Source organism: Pipistrellus hanaki, assembly GCF_964339955.1.
Source record: "Pipistrellus hanaki genome assembly, chromosome: 1".
NCBI classification, from domain to species: domain Eukaryota; kingdom Metazoa; phylum Chordata; class Mammalia; order Chiroptera; family Vespertilionidae; genus Pipistrellus; species Pipistrellus hanaki.
In genome coordinates, this window is record NC_140503.1 from 196,936,392 (window position 1) to 196,952,735 (window position 16,344).

General features: G+C 50.9%; 1 protein-coding gene across 1 annotated transcript in view; it reads left to right on the forward strand.

Annotated features, from left to right (window-relative positions):
• Nucleotides 1-15,299: 15,299 nt before the first annotated feature.
• Nucleotides 15,300-16,344, forward strand: part of SEL1L3 (SEL1L family member 3) — a 114,291-nt gene continuing 113,246 nt past the window's right edge. Inside the window, exon 1 of the mRNA XM_084890501.1 lies at nucleotides 15,300-15,653. Coding sequence (XP_084746627.1) covers nucleotides 15,477-15,653 — 177 coding nt within the window. The 5' untranslated portion in view covers nucleotides 15,300-15,476. The remainder of the gene's footprint in view (nucleotides 15,654-16,344) is intronic.

Below are 16,344 nucleotides of genomic sequence, written 5' to 3' on the forward strand. Positions count from 1 at the left end.
GCAGGACCTTGGGGGCCCTCAGGGCTTTGTCCTTATCTTAAGAGCAAAGGTGACACACAGGGAAGAATAGGAGGAAGACAGGAAGGGATCCAGTTTCACAGTGTAGGCTGTGGGACTCGGAGACATACAAGGAAGAAGGCTTTAGAACGTCTTGTTCTTGAGAAACACAGCCCCCGGTCCACAGCTTGACTCAATCATGGGTGTCCCCTGACAGCTGTTAGCAGCTGGGCAGGCTGGTCTCCCGGCCTGAGTGGGTAATAGGGAGGATGCTCAGGGGTGGCAGAGGGACACGCTCCAGCGGTCCAGGTCTGCCGCCTCCTCTGCACACAACGAGCCATGTGGGCAGGAAGCCTGCGCTTGCTGCCCGAAGATCCAAATGTGCTTTGCTGTAACGGCCTGACAGGGAAGCCTGGTTTCAACATTAATAGAACACAGAGCGCCCAACCAACTGGCATAATCTCTCCCCTGACAGGTGATGTGTGGCCTTGCTGTGCCGGGCCTTCCATTTACAGCAGAGATTAAATGGAGACAAATGCAAGTTGTGGACATTCTGGACTCCATGTATAATGCTAGTATTAAAATACACCAGAATAGCGACTCTCATACCCCAAGTATTCAACAGTCAGAGATTCAAAAGATCTGAACAAGTATTTTCAGTTCAAGCTTTTGTAGAGCGTAGCATGCTAAGGCCACAGTACACCTCAGAGGGCAGGATCCTCAGCAGGGGAGGTGGAGGAAGGGAAAAGGCAGCTAATTCCTGATTTGACTGAAATTGCATGGAGCAGGGTTCCTCAGCTTTGGCTCTATGGACATTTGGGGCTGGGTCATCCTTTGATCTGGGAGAGTGTCCTGTGCACCCTATCATGTTTAACAGCATCACTCCCCTCAACCCATCAGATGCCCCCAGCTGTGACAACTAAACATTTCTCCAGGCATTGCCACGTGTCCTCTAGGGTGTGCGAGCACGCGCGTGCGCGCGTGCGCACACACACACACACACAGACATACACACATAGACACACACACACTCACACCTTTGGAACCACTGTAACTGATCCATAATTAATAAACCTGGTGTGCTTGTTTTGTGAAATAAAAAACAAGGATTGTCATTTGCAGAATGTTTTACATCGATTTTATTTTTTAATCTGGAATGTGGCTAGAGGTTTTTCAAACTAAAATCAGTTCCACTTCTCAAACTATTTAGACACATAGCCTTCCTTGAAACTTCCAAGCCTGGGGCAGGCCTCTGTCTACTCGAGGAAGAAAATTGAGCTTATAGTTTTGCAAATCAGCTTTGGGACTTTAAGTTTGAAATGCAAAAGCGGCCTGGCCATATTTTTTTCTTTTGCAGAGGAACAAAAAAAGAAACTGGCTGCTGGCTTCTTTAAATATTTCTCCCCATCTCAGCTTCAGTGGGCAATGGGATGATCAAATGGAAAAGTTTTGTAAAATTTCCCCAGGGATCCAAGCGCTCTGACAGGGTCCCATGTCCCCTCGCCTCCTCTCCCAGGACAGACAGGGCTGTCCAGCTGCGGCTGCTGTAGCGGGCAGACTGGCAGTGTTAGACTTTCGGCCTCTTTACCATGCTGTACGTGAGCGACCTTGAAAACTGGCAAAAATCTCCTTGCATCTCCACTCTCCTTTTTCTGAAATGTAAAAGAAAAGCAGCGGCTGCAGTCTTGTCTGAGGGTTGTGGGGTTTAATGAAATCACGTTTGGGAGCCCCGGCATTGTCATTGGAGGGCTGTTGCTTCTCACCTCCGTGAGCCCAGCGCTTTCCCACTAGTTTGCCTATTTCTTATTGTTGTGTTGGTTAGGTAAGCAGATGTTTCTTTCATTCTTTTTTTTTTTTTTTATCCTCACTGGGGGATATGTTCACTGATTTTAGAGATAGAAGAATGGGGGAGAGAGAGAGAAAGAATTATCGATCGGTTGCCTCCTGTACGCACCCCAACCAGGGACTGAACCGCCAACCTAGGTATGTGCCCGGACTGGGAATGGAATGCACCACCTTTTGGTGTGCAGGAGGAAGCTGGGGCCAGATGTTTCTTTCCTGTAGTCGGAGATGCAGGATTTAGAAATGTCACGGAAGTACCCGCTAACTACCTTACACTGAAATCTGGTGAGTGGAGCTTAGATATAGACAAGTTTACACATATGTGTATATAAAATATATAAATTGTATAAAAGTATGTGTACATCAAATACATAGATTATATAAACGTGTTTTGTATATGCAAAATAAGTTTAAGCTCATCTCTTAATATATAGTTGTTTGCTCTCTAGATGTAATATCTAAAGTAGATTCAGATTATATATGTATATATTCAAGCACAAGCGAATAGCCTACGATAGATTCATAATGTGACTAATAATAAAATACCAGCTAAGAATAGTAATAGACCATGGCTTACATGATTTGAAAAGGGTTTTGATCTTTTAGATTTAGAAGGTATAAGCCACATTTACCAACAATGGGAATGGAGTTAGCAAACTTGGTGTAAATAGCCTAAAGCCCTAGAAGGAAGTCACTCAGGGCAGCCTGCATGTTTAGGAGGGGGGAGGGAGAGAATTTATCTACAGCCCCTGAAGGAACATGAAGAGAGGAGGGCTCGCTTTGTTTTGTGGTCTGTGCTGCTGCTGGAAGCAGGAGGAGTGGGCAGGGAAATACTGGTGAGTTTATATTAAGGCGAAAAGACTGATCCCTGGTTAATGTTGAAATTAGCCAGCTAATCTTGAATTGGTACAAGGGAAGGGGTGGGGGACAGGAGAAGAAAGTAAGAACATGAGACCAACACCTTTGAAAACGGAGCATGATTTGGGAACATTCAGTGGCAGGAAGATGAGATGTTTGTCTTCTGAAAGAGGGTGAGAGGAAGAGACCTGTGAGTGTTCAGATCCTGACACTCTGAAGTATGTGCCCTGAACCGTAAAGGCTTCCAATCCTGTTAGAAATGACACTAATAACCCCACAGTTAGGTAGTTTGCAAAGCTACTTCCCCCGCCACCACGCCATGTAATCCTCAGCACAATCCTGACAGTGACTATCATTATGTTCACAGAGAAAGCAGCTCAGGAGGGTCAAGCAACTTTCTCAAAGCCGTTGATTGAGAGTTAGTTGAGAACCAATTCTATCCCACACACCAAGTTGCTTTTCTTAAAAAACAAAACAAAAGTAAGGAAATAAATAACTGAAAAACAAAGCAGTCGGGATTCCAGGTGGGGTTGGGAATCAATGAGAGTGGTCTTATTTGCTTTTTAAAAAAAAGTTTCTCCCTTTCCAACTCATCACCCTTCCCTTTTTCATTTAATTTCCTGCTAGTGGTTTGAGCAAGGTCATTTTTCATTTTAAAAAGGTAAGAAAACCTGTCTTCTTGTTAATCACCCTCTCTCCCCTACACTGGAACTCTCTGTAGGTTGGTTGGCCACATCTCAACATGAGCTGCTGCTGAGGTGTGGCTGGGTGACATGTACACAAACAAACACATGTTGTGGTTTTAATTACCAGGATCTCTCTGGGGATCATCCTGTCCTCCTATGTGTTTGGATTCCAACTTGCCAGGTTTGAGATGCGCTGATCTGGAGTCTGTCCCTGTAACCCGCAAGAGGCCTTAGCCCAGGACGCCAGACTCTTTTGATGATAATGTAGCCGCCCTACTCACTCTGCCTCTAAACAGCTGCTGCTTTCACTTCTGCTTTTTAATAATCACTTGAGTTTTTTATTTGTTTGTTTTTGTCCTCCACTGATTTGGACACGTTTATACTTTCCGGAGAGAAGTCTAAACTATTTGTGTTACAGGTTTGTTTGTTTTCTGAACGGTGTCCTGTCAACAGGACAGTGAGGATAACATTTTTAGAAACTCAAAACATGTTTCTACACAACCGAGTACATGCAATTGCTCATCATTTGGCATGCGACCTTTGCAGTGTCATATTGAATGCCGCAATCGACACCCTTACTTTGAAATACTTCCTAAGTTTAGTTTTTGTCTTGAAGGCAGTATTTTGTTTTAATGTACCCCGTTCAACTGCCTTCTAATATCACCCTCCCTCAAAATATAGTGGGTTCCTATAGTAATTCATGTCTATTTATGTTTGTCTATCTAACATCTATCTATCTATCTATCTATCTATCTATCTATTTATCATCTATCTGTCATCTATCATTATTTATATATATAAACTAAAACCGCTTACTCCGGAAGGTGGTCTTTTGCCATATGGCCCCTGGTAAGTATCACATGGGATTACCTCACCAAAGTGACATCCAGTCATCACTCGCTAACACGACTGGCCTTTTACGGAGTAGTTCTGCTGCCTTCTCACTTCACTCAGACTTGCGAGAGTTAATTATTTAATATGTTTGCAAAGTACATTGAGTTCCCTAGGGAAAGTGTGCCACATAAATATATAGAAATGAATAATTAAAGTCGAGGCAAATTACTTAGTGACTTCTTCCTCAACGGCCCCTTTTGGCTAATGAGGCCACAGGCTGGTTTGGTGAATGGCCCCCTCCTCCTTCCTGGCGCCTTCTCCTCCTTCCTCTTCTTAATTTCCTCCTGTTTAATTCTTTTCCCCTTCTGTCAATTCTATCAGTGCCTGCCATACCGCGGGCTCTCGGTCAATCACAATGATTTAGCGCCAGATCCATAGGTAAAAGTCTTCATTAACTTCGACGGGCGTCATAAGCTCCTCAGAACTCTGGGGTGAGATGAATAATTGGATAATGATTCTCACGCGCCGTGAAGAGGAGAAGCCAGGCTCATGAGATGCTGAGCACGGCGTGGCGATCAGTAGTCGAGAAAGCCCTTGTTCACTGACCCCTTTTCCCTGATCTGTTTCAAGTAAAACACGAGCTCCCAATGCTCTAAAAATTAATATAAATGAAATCTGACTCCTCCTACAATCTCCCCTCCACTCGCGGGCTGGAACAAAACCAGGAGATTGCCACTGTCTTTCAGGGAACAGTGGGATGGATTTAGATCGTGTTGGAAGGAGCAACACACAGGAATCGTTTATGGAATGCTGACGCCCCAATCCTAGTCATTCCTTTGCCAGAGATTAAAAGGAATTAGGGAGCAGTTCACGTCCATCCTGCTCAACCTGACCCAGTTTATTTACCCTGTCATCTCATTTCCAAGCGGGAGAGGTAAAACGAGCTGCTCTTATCAATTAATAGCTGAAGAAAAAAAAAAAAATGTAAATTTCAAGTTCAATGCAAGAGCTGTTTATTCCAGGGCACTACAGAGATGAAGAGGTGCTCCCTGCAATGCCGGGCAGTGCGGCAGAGAGTTGGGGGGTGGGGAGGAGAAGACGGGTGCTGAAGATAATTTTTTTTTTTTCCTTTTTCTTAAGAGTTTGAATTACTGTGCAATCTTGGATTTTCTAGTGACCTGTGTTAAAGCCCTGAGGCTAAAGCAGGCCTATAATGGATCTATTTCTGTACTGTGCGGCAGCATCGGCGTTTAACACAGCAGCCACAGTAAATGCATATAATGAGACCAGTACCTCCTTCTCAATCCCGAGGTCACAGCCCTGCCCAGCCTCTCAGAGTACAGAGGAGAGACGCTCTTCCTCAGCTCACTTCCAGAATCCTCCAAGGCTTCTGTCCTGTCCCGAGCAGACACAGAAGTGGCTTTAGGGATAGGAGATGAGGGTGAGGAAAAGACTCTGCCCTCACTCTCCCCCCCCCCCCCCCCCCCCCGCCAAACCTCCCTACCCTGCTTTGCCCACCCTGACCCCCATCCCACTCACTTCCCACTCTCAGAAATCCACTTCTCTGGGTTAAGGTATTGTTCTGTGGTCAGATACCTCTGGGAGGTATAACACATTCTCTTTACCAGTCATTAATAATGTAGTGTTCATTCCCCAAACATTTGATGTTTGCTGAATTTATTCATAACATGAATGAATGAGAGTCGGGGAGCGAGAAGACGCGTTGGAGTCCAGCGCTGCCTTGCTGCTGGGAGCGGCCCTTCTCAGGAGATCTCCCATGTTGCTGGCAGTCCCAGCGCCGTCTGTTTCTAAGACAGCTGTGGCATGGGCACCACCAGGCAGGGATGATGGGTGGAGGGTGCCTGGGAGAGCCAGAGACACTAGGGAAGGAGCATGGGGTCTTTGATCTGCTTTGTATCAACCTGAAGCCTTGGGTCCAGTTTCCAGCATTCAGCACAGAGCCTGGCACACAGTAGGAACACTGTAACATTGGCGTTAAAAAGTACAGGGAAAATGACAACACCTGTGCCATGTTCCAGGGCTGCTGGAACAGAGGACTCCAAACTGGGTGGCTTGAAATGACAGAAAGGTATTGCCCTACAGCTCTGGAAGGCGGAAGTCCAAACTCGAGGCACTGGCCAAGCCAAGCTCCCTCAAACGCCTCTAGACAGGGATCTCTTCTCATCTCTTCCAACTGCTGATAGCCCAGATGTTCCTTGGCTTGTGGCAGCAAACCCCCAATCTCTGCCTCCGTCTTCATAGGGCTGTCTTCCCGGTGTTCACAGGCTACCCTTCGGTGCATGTCCATGTCTACATTTACATCCTCCCATAAGGCCCCTGGTCTTATTGGATTACGGCCCATCCTAGGATCTCATCCAAACTTGTTTACATCTGCAAAGGCCCTGTCTCTAAATAAGCTCAGGTGCACAAGTACCAGGAGTTAGAATATAATTCAGCCCACAATTTACCATGAACTGAAACTTGGGTGTGGAAGCTCTTAATGATTGGAAAGTGTCCATGCAAATGTAGGCCAAGGAACTCAACGTTGCCCTTCCTCCCAACCATTAGGCTACCCACAAGGAGTATCAGAACAAGGACTGTGAAGTCCAACTTAGGGCTGTGAAGAGAAATGAAGAGGAAGATGGTAGACAATGAGGTCAAGGGCATGAAAAGACAAAGTCTACTACCTTCATGGGGTTGCCTGGACCTCGTTTAGGTCCCACGTGAGTGAGGTGACCTCAAATTCTCATGTGCAAATGCTCAGACTTCCCGGAATGAGACTGGCAGGCAGGTGACATCCATTCACCAAGGCCACACTGGAGAGAATGAAAATAAGGGGCTCACAGTCATCTGTATGTTTCTTCCTATTGTGGATTTGGAAGGTCACTGAATGAAGAAAGGCTTTAGTAAGCACCGGTAAGGTGTTAAGCAGCGCACTACTCAGAAAACAGATATGGTCCCTGCCCTCCTGGGCATGGGTTCTAAGGAACACAGGACAGCCATGTATGTATTTTATGTCTTTTTTTCCTTTCCCTCTTCGGGGGTTAGCACCAGGGAAGTGTTGCTTTCCAGTTGATTAGGAACCACAAGTCTGAATTTCAGTTCCAGGCTGAATAGTAATTTTTTTCCTGAAGGTTTGAATAAATCATCCAGTCTGCTTAAGTTTCAACTATTTTCAGCATTTCTATGCAAGGAGCATTTTCTTGTTTGTCACTATTGCAATTCCTGGGTTTGCAAAACTGTAATTTTGATAAAGTTAGGAGAGATTTTCATGGAAGAAAGATGGTTTCATTTTTCACACTGATTTGACTGCAAGGAGATATGATAAGTCAGATGAACTATCCATTCAGATAAACCATTGAACCACAAGATAATACATGCATGTAATCCATCCTGTTCCCCTTTTCACTTTGAATGCCAGGAAGCTCAAAGCTAACTATACCATTCAGTTAAAATATTAATGTTAATCTAGGGCCCTGTTTCCATTTTCTGCTGCTGTGAACAAACTTACACCCAAACTCAGTGGCTCAAAACAACCATGTATTTTTATCTTTCATGGCCCTGTGAGTTAACAGAACTTGGCTGGGCAGCTCTTGCCTGGGGAGTCACATGCAGCTTCGGTTGGGTGGTGGCTGGGGTTGGAATCCTTTAAAGGCCCAGCGATGCTACATGTTCAACATGGTTTGCTCATTCACATGTCTGGTACCTGGGCTGAGATGGCTGATGTGGCTGGAGGCTGGCCGAGCACCCCCCTCCCTCCCTCCACGTGGCTAGCCTGAGCTTTCTCAGAGTTCACACATGGCAGCTGGCTTCCCCCAGGGGAAATACCACCCTGTGTGTTACAATTGGAGCTGTGGTTCATGGGTGTGTCCACTTTGGAGATAGGCTACCACTACCACAGATATTTATAACCTCCTTCTCTTCCTTACGGTCTTATCAGAGAGGTATCTTTATGAGCCTTTTTTGGAAGCAGGCAAGTGTGGATAATGCACAAACAACGCTTTACTCTTGTCTAGGGCTTGATCATTTACCATGCACCCACCTATGCGATATTACCTACTTTTCACAACACCATGGAAAAGGGCCGATCAGCAACTTTATCCCCATTTTTATAGACTTAGAGTCTGAGCTTAGAAGAGGATTAGTGACCTGCCTGTGGTAACACAGCTAGGAAGTGATGGGCTAGGCCCTGAACAGATGTGTCTGACAAGCACCTGGCAAAGTACTGATGGATACCTATTGGTAAGTCTAAAACCCTGCTGTGACTACTCCACATGCTGCACAACCCCTGCTCGTCTCTCCATCACACCCTCCCACAGCAGGAGTGTAGGGCAGTGGTGTGGGCTGGAGTCCTTGAGCCAAATGCCTAATCTAAACCTGCTCTGCCACCTCCTGGATTGGGTCTTTCCAATGACTTCGTTTCTTCATCTGTAAAATGGGTCTGCTGCTGATGTCATAAGGATTAACTGAATTAATTCATTAAAATAATACTCGATAAGAACTTTAAAAAGAAATCTCTTCCCAGTCGGTGTGGCTCAGTGGTCGAGTGTCGACCTATGAACCAAGAGGTCACGGTTCGATTCCCAGTCAGAGCACTTGCCCAGGTTTCAGGCCCGATCCCCAGTGGGGAGCATGCAGGAGGCAGCCGATCAATGATTCTCTCTCATCATTCATGTTTCTATCTCTCTCTCCCTATCCCTTCCTCTTTGAAATCTATCTATATGTATATACACACATGCACACATACACACACACATATAAATACCATATATATATAGTATATACAATATATATATTTGAAGAAATCTCTCAGGACAAGCTGTAGAGATAAGTAACTTCTAAGAGAACCCTGGTCTAGCTTTACTTTCTGTGTGCTTTTTTTGCATCTACCTGGACCTTGCAAAGCATCCATACAGGTACAGATGATCTTAACGTTTCATTTGACTTGACGTTGTATGTTACCGATAGACTGAGAGCCGCGTTGATGTTAATGTTTGCTTGTGCATCGTGATTCCAGCAGCAGGGTGCAGTTATAAAACACTGTCAGAACTTGTAGACACAACCCTCGTTCCCCACGCTGGCATGTGCGCTTGCTCTCTCTCTCCTCCATTACTTACAGTGACATTCCCTCCCCCAGTGCCTGGGCGCTCTCTCCTCTCACTTCTCTGTCCCAAGTGGATCTGCACATCTGCACTCAGCTTCTCTCCACTCCACTCCTTTCCACACGCAGGTTCTCCTCAACACGCTCACCCAAAGATCGCCTCCCACCTACGGACACACACCCTTGACCTTCTGCCTCCCAGGGCAGCTTCCTTCCTCAGACCCTCATTGAACTTGAAAGGTCCCCCTTCCCATCCCAGGTCCCCCAGGGATGGCAGGAGAAGTCTCTGCAGCCATGCTCAGCTGGGCAGGTTGCAGACCAAGGTTTGAGTGAGGTGGCTGCGGACATCTGGCTGCACCTGCCCAGCGGGGTTTAGCTCACAAAGCTCTTTATTAATGACCAGAGAATGGATTGCTACCCACCCCCCGCCCCCCGCCTGCCCACCTGGACACAGCAAAACAGCCCGTGTGCAGCCCAGAGCATCTGGCAGCAGCTGCTTAAGAGGCACGTGCTCCTGACAGGAGACAAGGCTTGGTTCAGGGAAGCTGCCTGCTTTTTCCCGGCTCAGGATGGGGAAGAATCCAGCTGAATATGCACCTATACAGAAGGGCAAAGAGCCAAAAATAACCAAGAGCAACAGCATTTCCTCTGACAGGTCCAGAAATACAGCTCGGAGCACACCAGGGCTACGGAGTGCATGATTCGAAGACCTTCAGTGTTCCTGTAGAAATACCCAGTAAACTCTTACGTTACACACGCACTCCCATCCCCTCTTCACTACAGCTTCTCAGAGCAAGGGCTCTGTGGCCCATAGAGAGAGAGGGGGCGGAGTCAGGAACTTGAGGCTCAGAAGGGGTGTGGGAACCAGGATGTGAGAATAGTTTTTGGTAGAATATTCTAAGGAAGAAAGAAATAGAAAGTAATTGGTTAATATGGAGGATGCAAAACAGACAGGAAATGACATAGGGAAGGTAAAGCCTAAGTGTCATAGGAAACATGGAAGCGCCAACATTACATGTGACACGCAGGAGTGAGCTAGATGCTAACAGTCACCCTTGACAGAAAAAAGGGCCCGGCTTTCCCATCGAGATGGGAAGCGTGCTGTCTGACAGCAGTCTTCTATTTTTGTTTTATTCTCTTCTATTTCGATGTAAAGGCAAATGTCACAGTTCATTCATCTTTATTCTGAATATCTGCAATTGCAGAAAGGGAGGAGGGGGTGGGAGCGAGGAGAAGGCGCCAGGATTCCTGAGAACCTGACTGCAGGAGGAGCACAGAGGAGACAACCACAAGTGAAAAAGGAAAAGGAGGAGGGTGGTAAGGAGGGAGGCAGACAGGAAGGGAGGATGGAAGAAAAAAATGAGAAAGGAAGAGGATGGGTTCAATTTTATTTAGTGAACTAGAGGCCCCGTGCATGAAAATTCATGCACTGGAGGGGTTCCCTCAGCCCGGCCTGTGCCCTCTCACAGTCTGGGAGTCCTCAGGGAATGTCCTACTGATGGCTTAGGCCCACTCCCCGTGGCCTCCCTCTGCAGGAGGCAACCAGGCTGGCTGATCAGGGGATGGTACCACCCCCATCACCCAGCCATTGCCCCCCCTTCCCGGCCTCCCTCTGTGGGGGGCAAATGGATGGGCCGATCAGGAGACTGTGCAGTCCCCCCAACCCCTGCCAGTCGTCCCTCTGCTGCCACTGGCTGCCATCCCCCCATTGCTGTTCCCTCCCTCTGCTTGCTGGCATGCACCTTGGCTGGCCTGGTGCCACCTACTCGCTGGCCCCACCCCCTGCTGACTGATTGTTCTGCCCTTTGGGTGATTTGCATATTGCACTTTTATTATATAGGATAAGAACTTTCTAGGCATGAAAGGAATACCCGGAGCTGGTTAAGAAACAACCTGTGCTTTGAAAGAGCTTACAGTCTACTTGAGGAAGAGACAAGGCCCGCAAAGTGATAGAGATATGAAATAGGATTGGGCGTTTTCCACATGGGGCTACAGGCAACGCTCCGTGGGGCAGAGAGACTGAGTTTGAACCTGAGGTCATGAGGGAAGGCTCCCTAGAGCCGGTGGCATTCGGGCCCAGAGGTTCAGGAGGGAAGTGGGGGAAATGAGCGTTCCTTACTCACAAGCAGTGCCCTCTGCTCCCCTCCCATAGCCCAGAGGCCAGGTGTCTCTGTGGGGGCCGATCTCTGTGCCCTGTGTGCCCTCGTTCCCTGGAAATGTGGTTCCAGCTATCAGCATGGACAGTGACAGTCCAGAGGGACGATCCCACTGGTGCACAGCAAAATGAGACAAAGACCCGTTAGGAGTTTTTCACAAGCAAATTAGATTCCGTTTCAAGGACTGTCTTTTTATTATATTCTAGGGCCTCCCTCATTTAGGATGGTAAAAATGCCCCGGCTTTCCAATGAAATAATGTCGATAGAAGATATTATAAGTGTATCTGGGGGCTGTTTTTGCTCGTCTGAAGTGTTTTTACTTGGCGAGTTGACAGCTGGCCAAGGGCATTGGTCCTTGAGATTTGACTGATCTCCAACCATTTCAGCACCTGAGACCTTCTGGCCTAGGATGTCATCCCGTGCCCAGGGAGCAAGCAGATTCAGTGGAGGCTCTGCCTTGTCTTAACGCCCCCTCCCCTCCAGGCCCCGGATGCTTCTCCCCTGAGCTTCCATAAGGGACCCTGTTGCCTCCATCCTTGTCCATGCTGAGGTGTGGCGTTCGAGGGGATGTGACCAATGGGCTCACACAAGCAGCAATGAGATGCCAGATTAACACGGTCTTCAGGGGCCTGCACATTTTAGTGGAGTATTAAAACTTAATTCCAACCGATGAATTATAACGGCAGGGTTTTAAGCCCAATGGGAAAGCACGATATTTTAAAAACAAAGGGCCTTCTCCTGAAACCAGACCACACCCTTCAGATTGCTGACAGAAAGGGCTAGAGAGGCAAGGGCAGTCACGATTTGTCTTCTGGATCAAAATGTCACGCTGCACTGTGAATAGAAATCCTGACCTTCTCTTCTCTGCCCCCTCCAGGACAGAATTAATCAGTCACCACTGCCACCCCCGCCGCGGGCCACACAGCAACCTGCACGGCCCTTTTAGAGAACCCCATTGTGTCCTGGTCAGTTTTCTTCCTTCCTGCTGCTCCTCCATCCCTTGGAAAGAAATGGCACTGCCAGCTCTGGATTTCTGGGGCCTTGGGTGGTGCCTGACGCACAATAGGAGTGCAATGGAAGATGAGAAAGTGAGGGACTGGACATGCCTGATTTGAAATAGCCCAGTCACACCCCCCCCTCCCCCCGAACTGGTGTTGCCCAGTGGTTAGAGCATCCAACCATACACTGAAAAGTCAGGGTCGTGTGGGAGGCAACCTATCTATGTGTCTCACCTTGATGGTTCTCTCTCTCCACCTCCCCCCTTCCCTGCCTCCCGCCCAGTCTCTAAAAAGCAATGGAAAAAAATATCCCCAGGTGAGGATTTAAAAGAAATAGCGCAGTTCTCTACTGGGTATGGGGGGAGGGACTTCCACATTGACTACAGTTAGGTAAATTCAAACCATTAAGGCTCACAAGAGGCTCTAACTCCATGAATCCTGATAACAAACAACCTGAGGGAACCATTCGGTTCCCCCAAGACCAACCAAGTCCGTGTGCAATGAAGAAAGGAAACTCTGCAGAGGCCCAGGAAGACAGGTAGAAACCCCGCCAAATTGTGAGGCCCCCTTCCCTCCCCCCCTGCCCCGTTCTCCCCAAATGGCCAATTTCCTTCCACAGACATTAAAAAAGTAGACCTCAAAGGGAGGATGGGGATAAAAGGGAGAGATCAACCAAAGGACTTATGTGCATACATATGAGCCTAACCAATGGTCAAGGACAATAGGGGGGTGAGGGATTGGAATGGGGGGTTGAGGACAAATATGTGATACCTTAATCAATAAAGAAATTTTTTTTAAAAAGTAGACTGCATATTTCAGCCCGACATGATCTGCGGATGATGTGGGTCGAAGTCACCAAATCCTTTATCCTCTTGGGCACCTGCTAGCACGAATGTTTCTCCACATCACACGGGAGAATCTGGATCTCTCCGGGTCTGTGGAAGTGGGGCAGGGTGGTGGTGACATCTGTCAAACAAAGAAACCCTCCAGCGCTTTCATGTGGTGACTGCTGGATATGAGAGGACCCGTGTGAACCTTTCCTGCAAGTCAGCGGTTCCGGGAATGGGTCTCCGGACCAGCGGCGCCAGCAGGACCTGGGCGCTTGTTAGGAAGGCAGCTCCTCAAGCCCCGCCCAGGACCACTGGCTCGGAAAGTCCAGGGGGGTTTGTCCAGCCACAAGTTGGGTTCACAAGCCCTGGGGGTGATTCGGATGCAGGCTTAAGCCTGAGAACCACTGATGTGAGGCATCCTCTGCCAGCCAGTGAGTGACTCTGGGCCAAGAGCCTGCCCCAGGGCCACAGCCCCCGGGTGACCTACACAAGGTAAGGGATGACTCCGTGAGGTGCTGAGAGTGGCCAGGCCTGCAGTGAGATGGCTGAGGGCATATCCAGGCCCAAGGGATGCCAAAATCGGGCAGGGCATACCCTACGTACCACCATACTCTTCAGAAGCCTTCTGTGCCTTGACCTACCTTGTGTGCCTTGACCTACCACGGGAGCAGCTGAGACCTCACCACCAGGAAGGGGCTGTGACCTCTCACACTCCCCATCTATTATTAGTTCCAACCCGCACAAATTCACCAGGGGGAAGGGAAGCTTTTGCTAACTTTCCAAGGTTGGGCTGTTTCTGAGCTGCAGACCAGGGGCCCAAGCAGCTGCCTGCACCACTAGGCACAGCCTCAGCCATGCCCTTCCCAGAGCGCCAGGGCCGGCCTCCAGACGGGGGTCCCCGCTTTGAGCTCCGCGGCCTGGTTACCCAACTTGCTTCCCCAAGGCCAAGCTATGCCTGGATTTCTTTTTTCTTTCTTTCTTCTCCTTCCTTCCTTCCTTCCTTCCTTCCTTCCTTCCTTCCTTCCTTCCTTCCTTCCTTCCTTCCTTTCTTTTCTTTTCTTTTTTTTTTTTAGCTGTTTGTTCCCTGCAAGAACCTCACGCCTCCCATCTGGGGCTTGAGTACAATTGAACGGACCTCATTAATTCATTTCCTTTTCCCTCCAAAGTGGAAGCCGGGGCACGTGGGTACAAATGCAATGCAAGCCCGCTCTGGGCGCGGATGCTCTGGGCAATTAAAACAAAGAGCGCGGAGGCGGGAGCGGCGGCCCCGCACAGACCCCTCCGGAGCCCAAGCGGCGCAGAGCCCGCCGCGCGCCGGCCGGCAGGGTGGGGCGCAGCCCGGGCTCGGAGCGCACCCGCAGGGGCTGCCCCACCCCTGCAGGTGCACAGGTGCAGGCCGGCCGGGGTCAAAATCCACCCGGAGGACCGGGGGCCGGGCCGATGGGTGGCGCAACTCCAGGGGGAATGGCGCCCTCGCCCCAAAAAGCAACCGCGCCAAACCCATTGCACCGGCGGGAACTGGGCGGCCCGCCCCGCCGGAGGAGCGGGGGCGGGAGCGCGGGCAGGGGGAGTGCGGGAGGGAGGAAGAGGATGAGAAGGAGAGAGAGAAAAGGAGAAAGTGAACAAAAAAAGATAGGGTGACGGAGACAGAGGGGAGAGAGAGAAGAGGGGAGAGGGAGAAGAGGGGAGAGGGAAAAGGGAAACGGAGGGAGGGGAGAGGATCTGGAAAAGGAGGAGCGGGGAAGGGGGGCGGGGGAGGACGAGGAGAAAGGGGAAGGAGGAGGGGGCGGGCCGGGAGCGGAGCCATCGGGGCGGGGGCGGCGGCCGAGGGGCGGGCCCGGGTCTGTCCCCACCTGCGGGGGCGCCGGCTGGCGGCGGGGAGGGGGCGCCGGCGGCCGGAGGGAGCGGCGGGAGGCGGGCGGCCGGGGAGCAGGGGGAGGAGGGAGGGGACGGGACTGGGCGGCTGGCGGGGAGGAGCCGGCGCGGGGCTGGGGCTGCGGGGGAGGTGGCGGCGGGAGCGCATTGGCGGCGGCGGGTCCGGCTTTGGCGGCGGCAGGTGGCCCCGCGCGGCGGGCGGCCGGCCTGGCCGGGGGCGGGCGCGAAGGTGGCGCCTCGGGCGGGGGCCGGTCCCTGCACCAGGTGACCTGTTCCGGCCGGGATCCGGCGGCCTCGCCATGCAGCGGCGCCGCGCGGGGCTCGGGCGGCCACGGCAGCGGCAGCAGCGGCAGCAGCACCCCCCGCCGCCCGCGGTCGGTCCCCGGGCCGCAGCCATGGTCCCCCCGAGCGGCGGCGGCGGCTCCCCGGACCTCGGCGGCCGTCCTGCCTGCGCGCTGCTCCTGCTCTGCTACCTGGTGAGCGCCGGACCCTGCCCGGGTCCTCCCCTCCGCGCGGGGCCCCGGGGGCGCGGGTGGGGGGCCCGGGACCTGGCCACGCGGAGCGGGTGCGGCGTTGCTAGTTTTCTCTTCTCCCGGCCGCTGCGCCCCGGGCACTCCCGGCACCTGGGATGGGCACCCGGGTGGCGGGGAGCGAGCGGTGCGGGGACCGGACTTGCTCGGTGGGTGCTCTCGTTCCTGTCTTTCTTCCCTCCCAGACTCGCGCCAGACCCGGGTCAGGGGTCCCCCCCAACCCCCCAGACCCGGACTGTCCCCCACTCCACCTGGGATCTCCGTTCCTTCCCCACTCCGCTGCGCTCGGCTCTCCAGCCCTGCCCTCTCCGTCTTGAGCTTCCCTCACAGTCTGCTCGCAGCTCCTGTTCTTCTCGCGCCCAACTTCGCCTCTTTCTCTCCCGAAATGCCACCGCCTCGACCCTCCTTTTAGTTCCCACCGCCGGGTCCTCAGGGCCCGGACCGCTTTCTGCCAAAGCGCCGGGCGGGCCAGGCACCTCGGGCTTCCAGCTATCTTCAACTCCGCCTGGTCCTTCTAGCCAAGTTGCGGATGCCAGAAAGAAACCTAGTTCTTTGTAGCAAGCTCACTGCCGGAGCTGTGACTTTAGCTGCGTCTTGAACCTTGTCATTGCTGAGAGCCCGTCTGGCGGAGGCATGG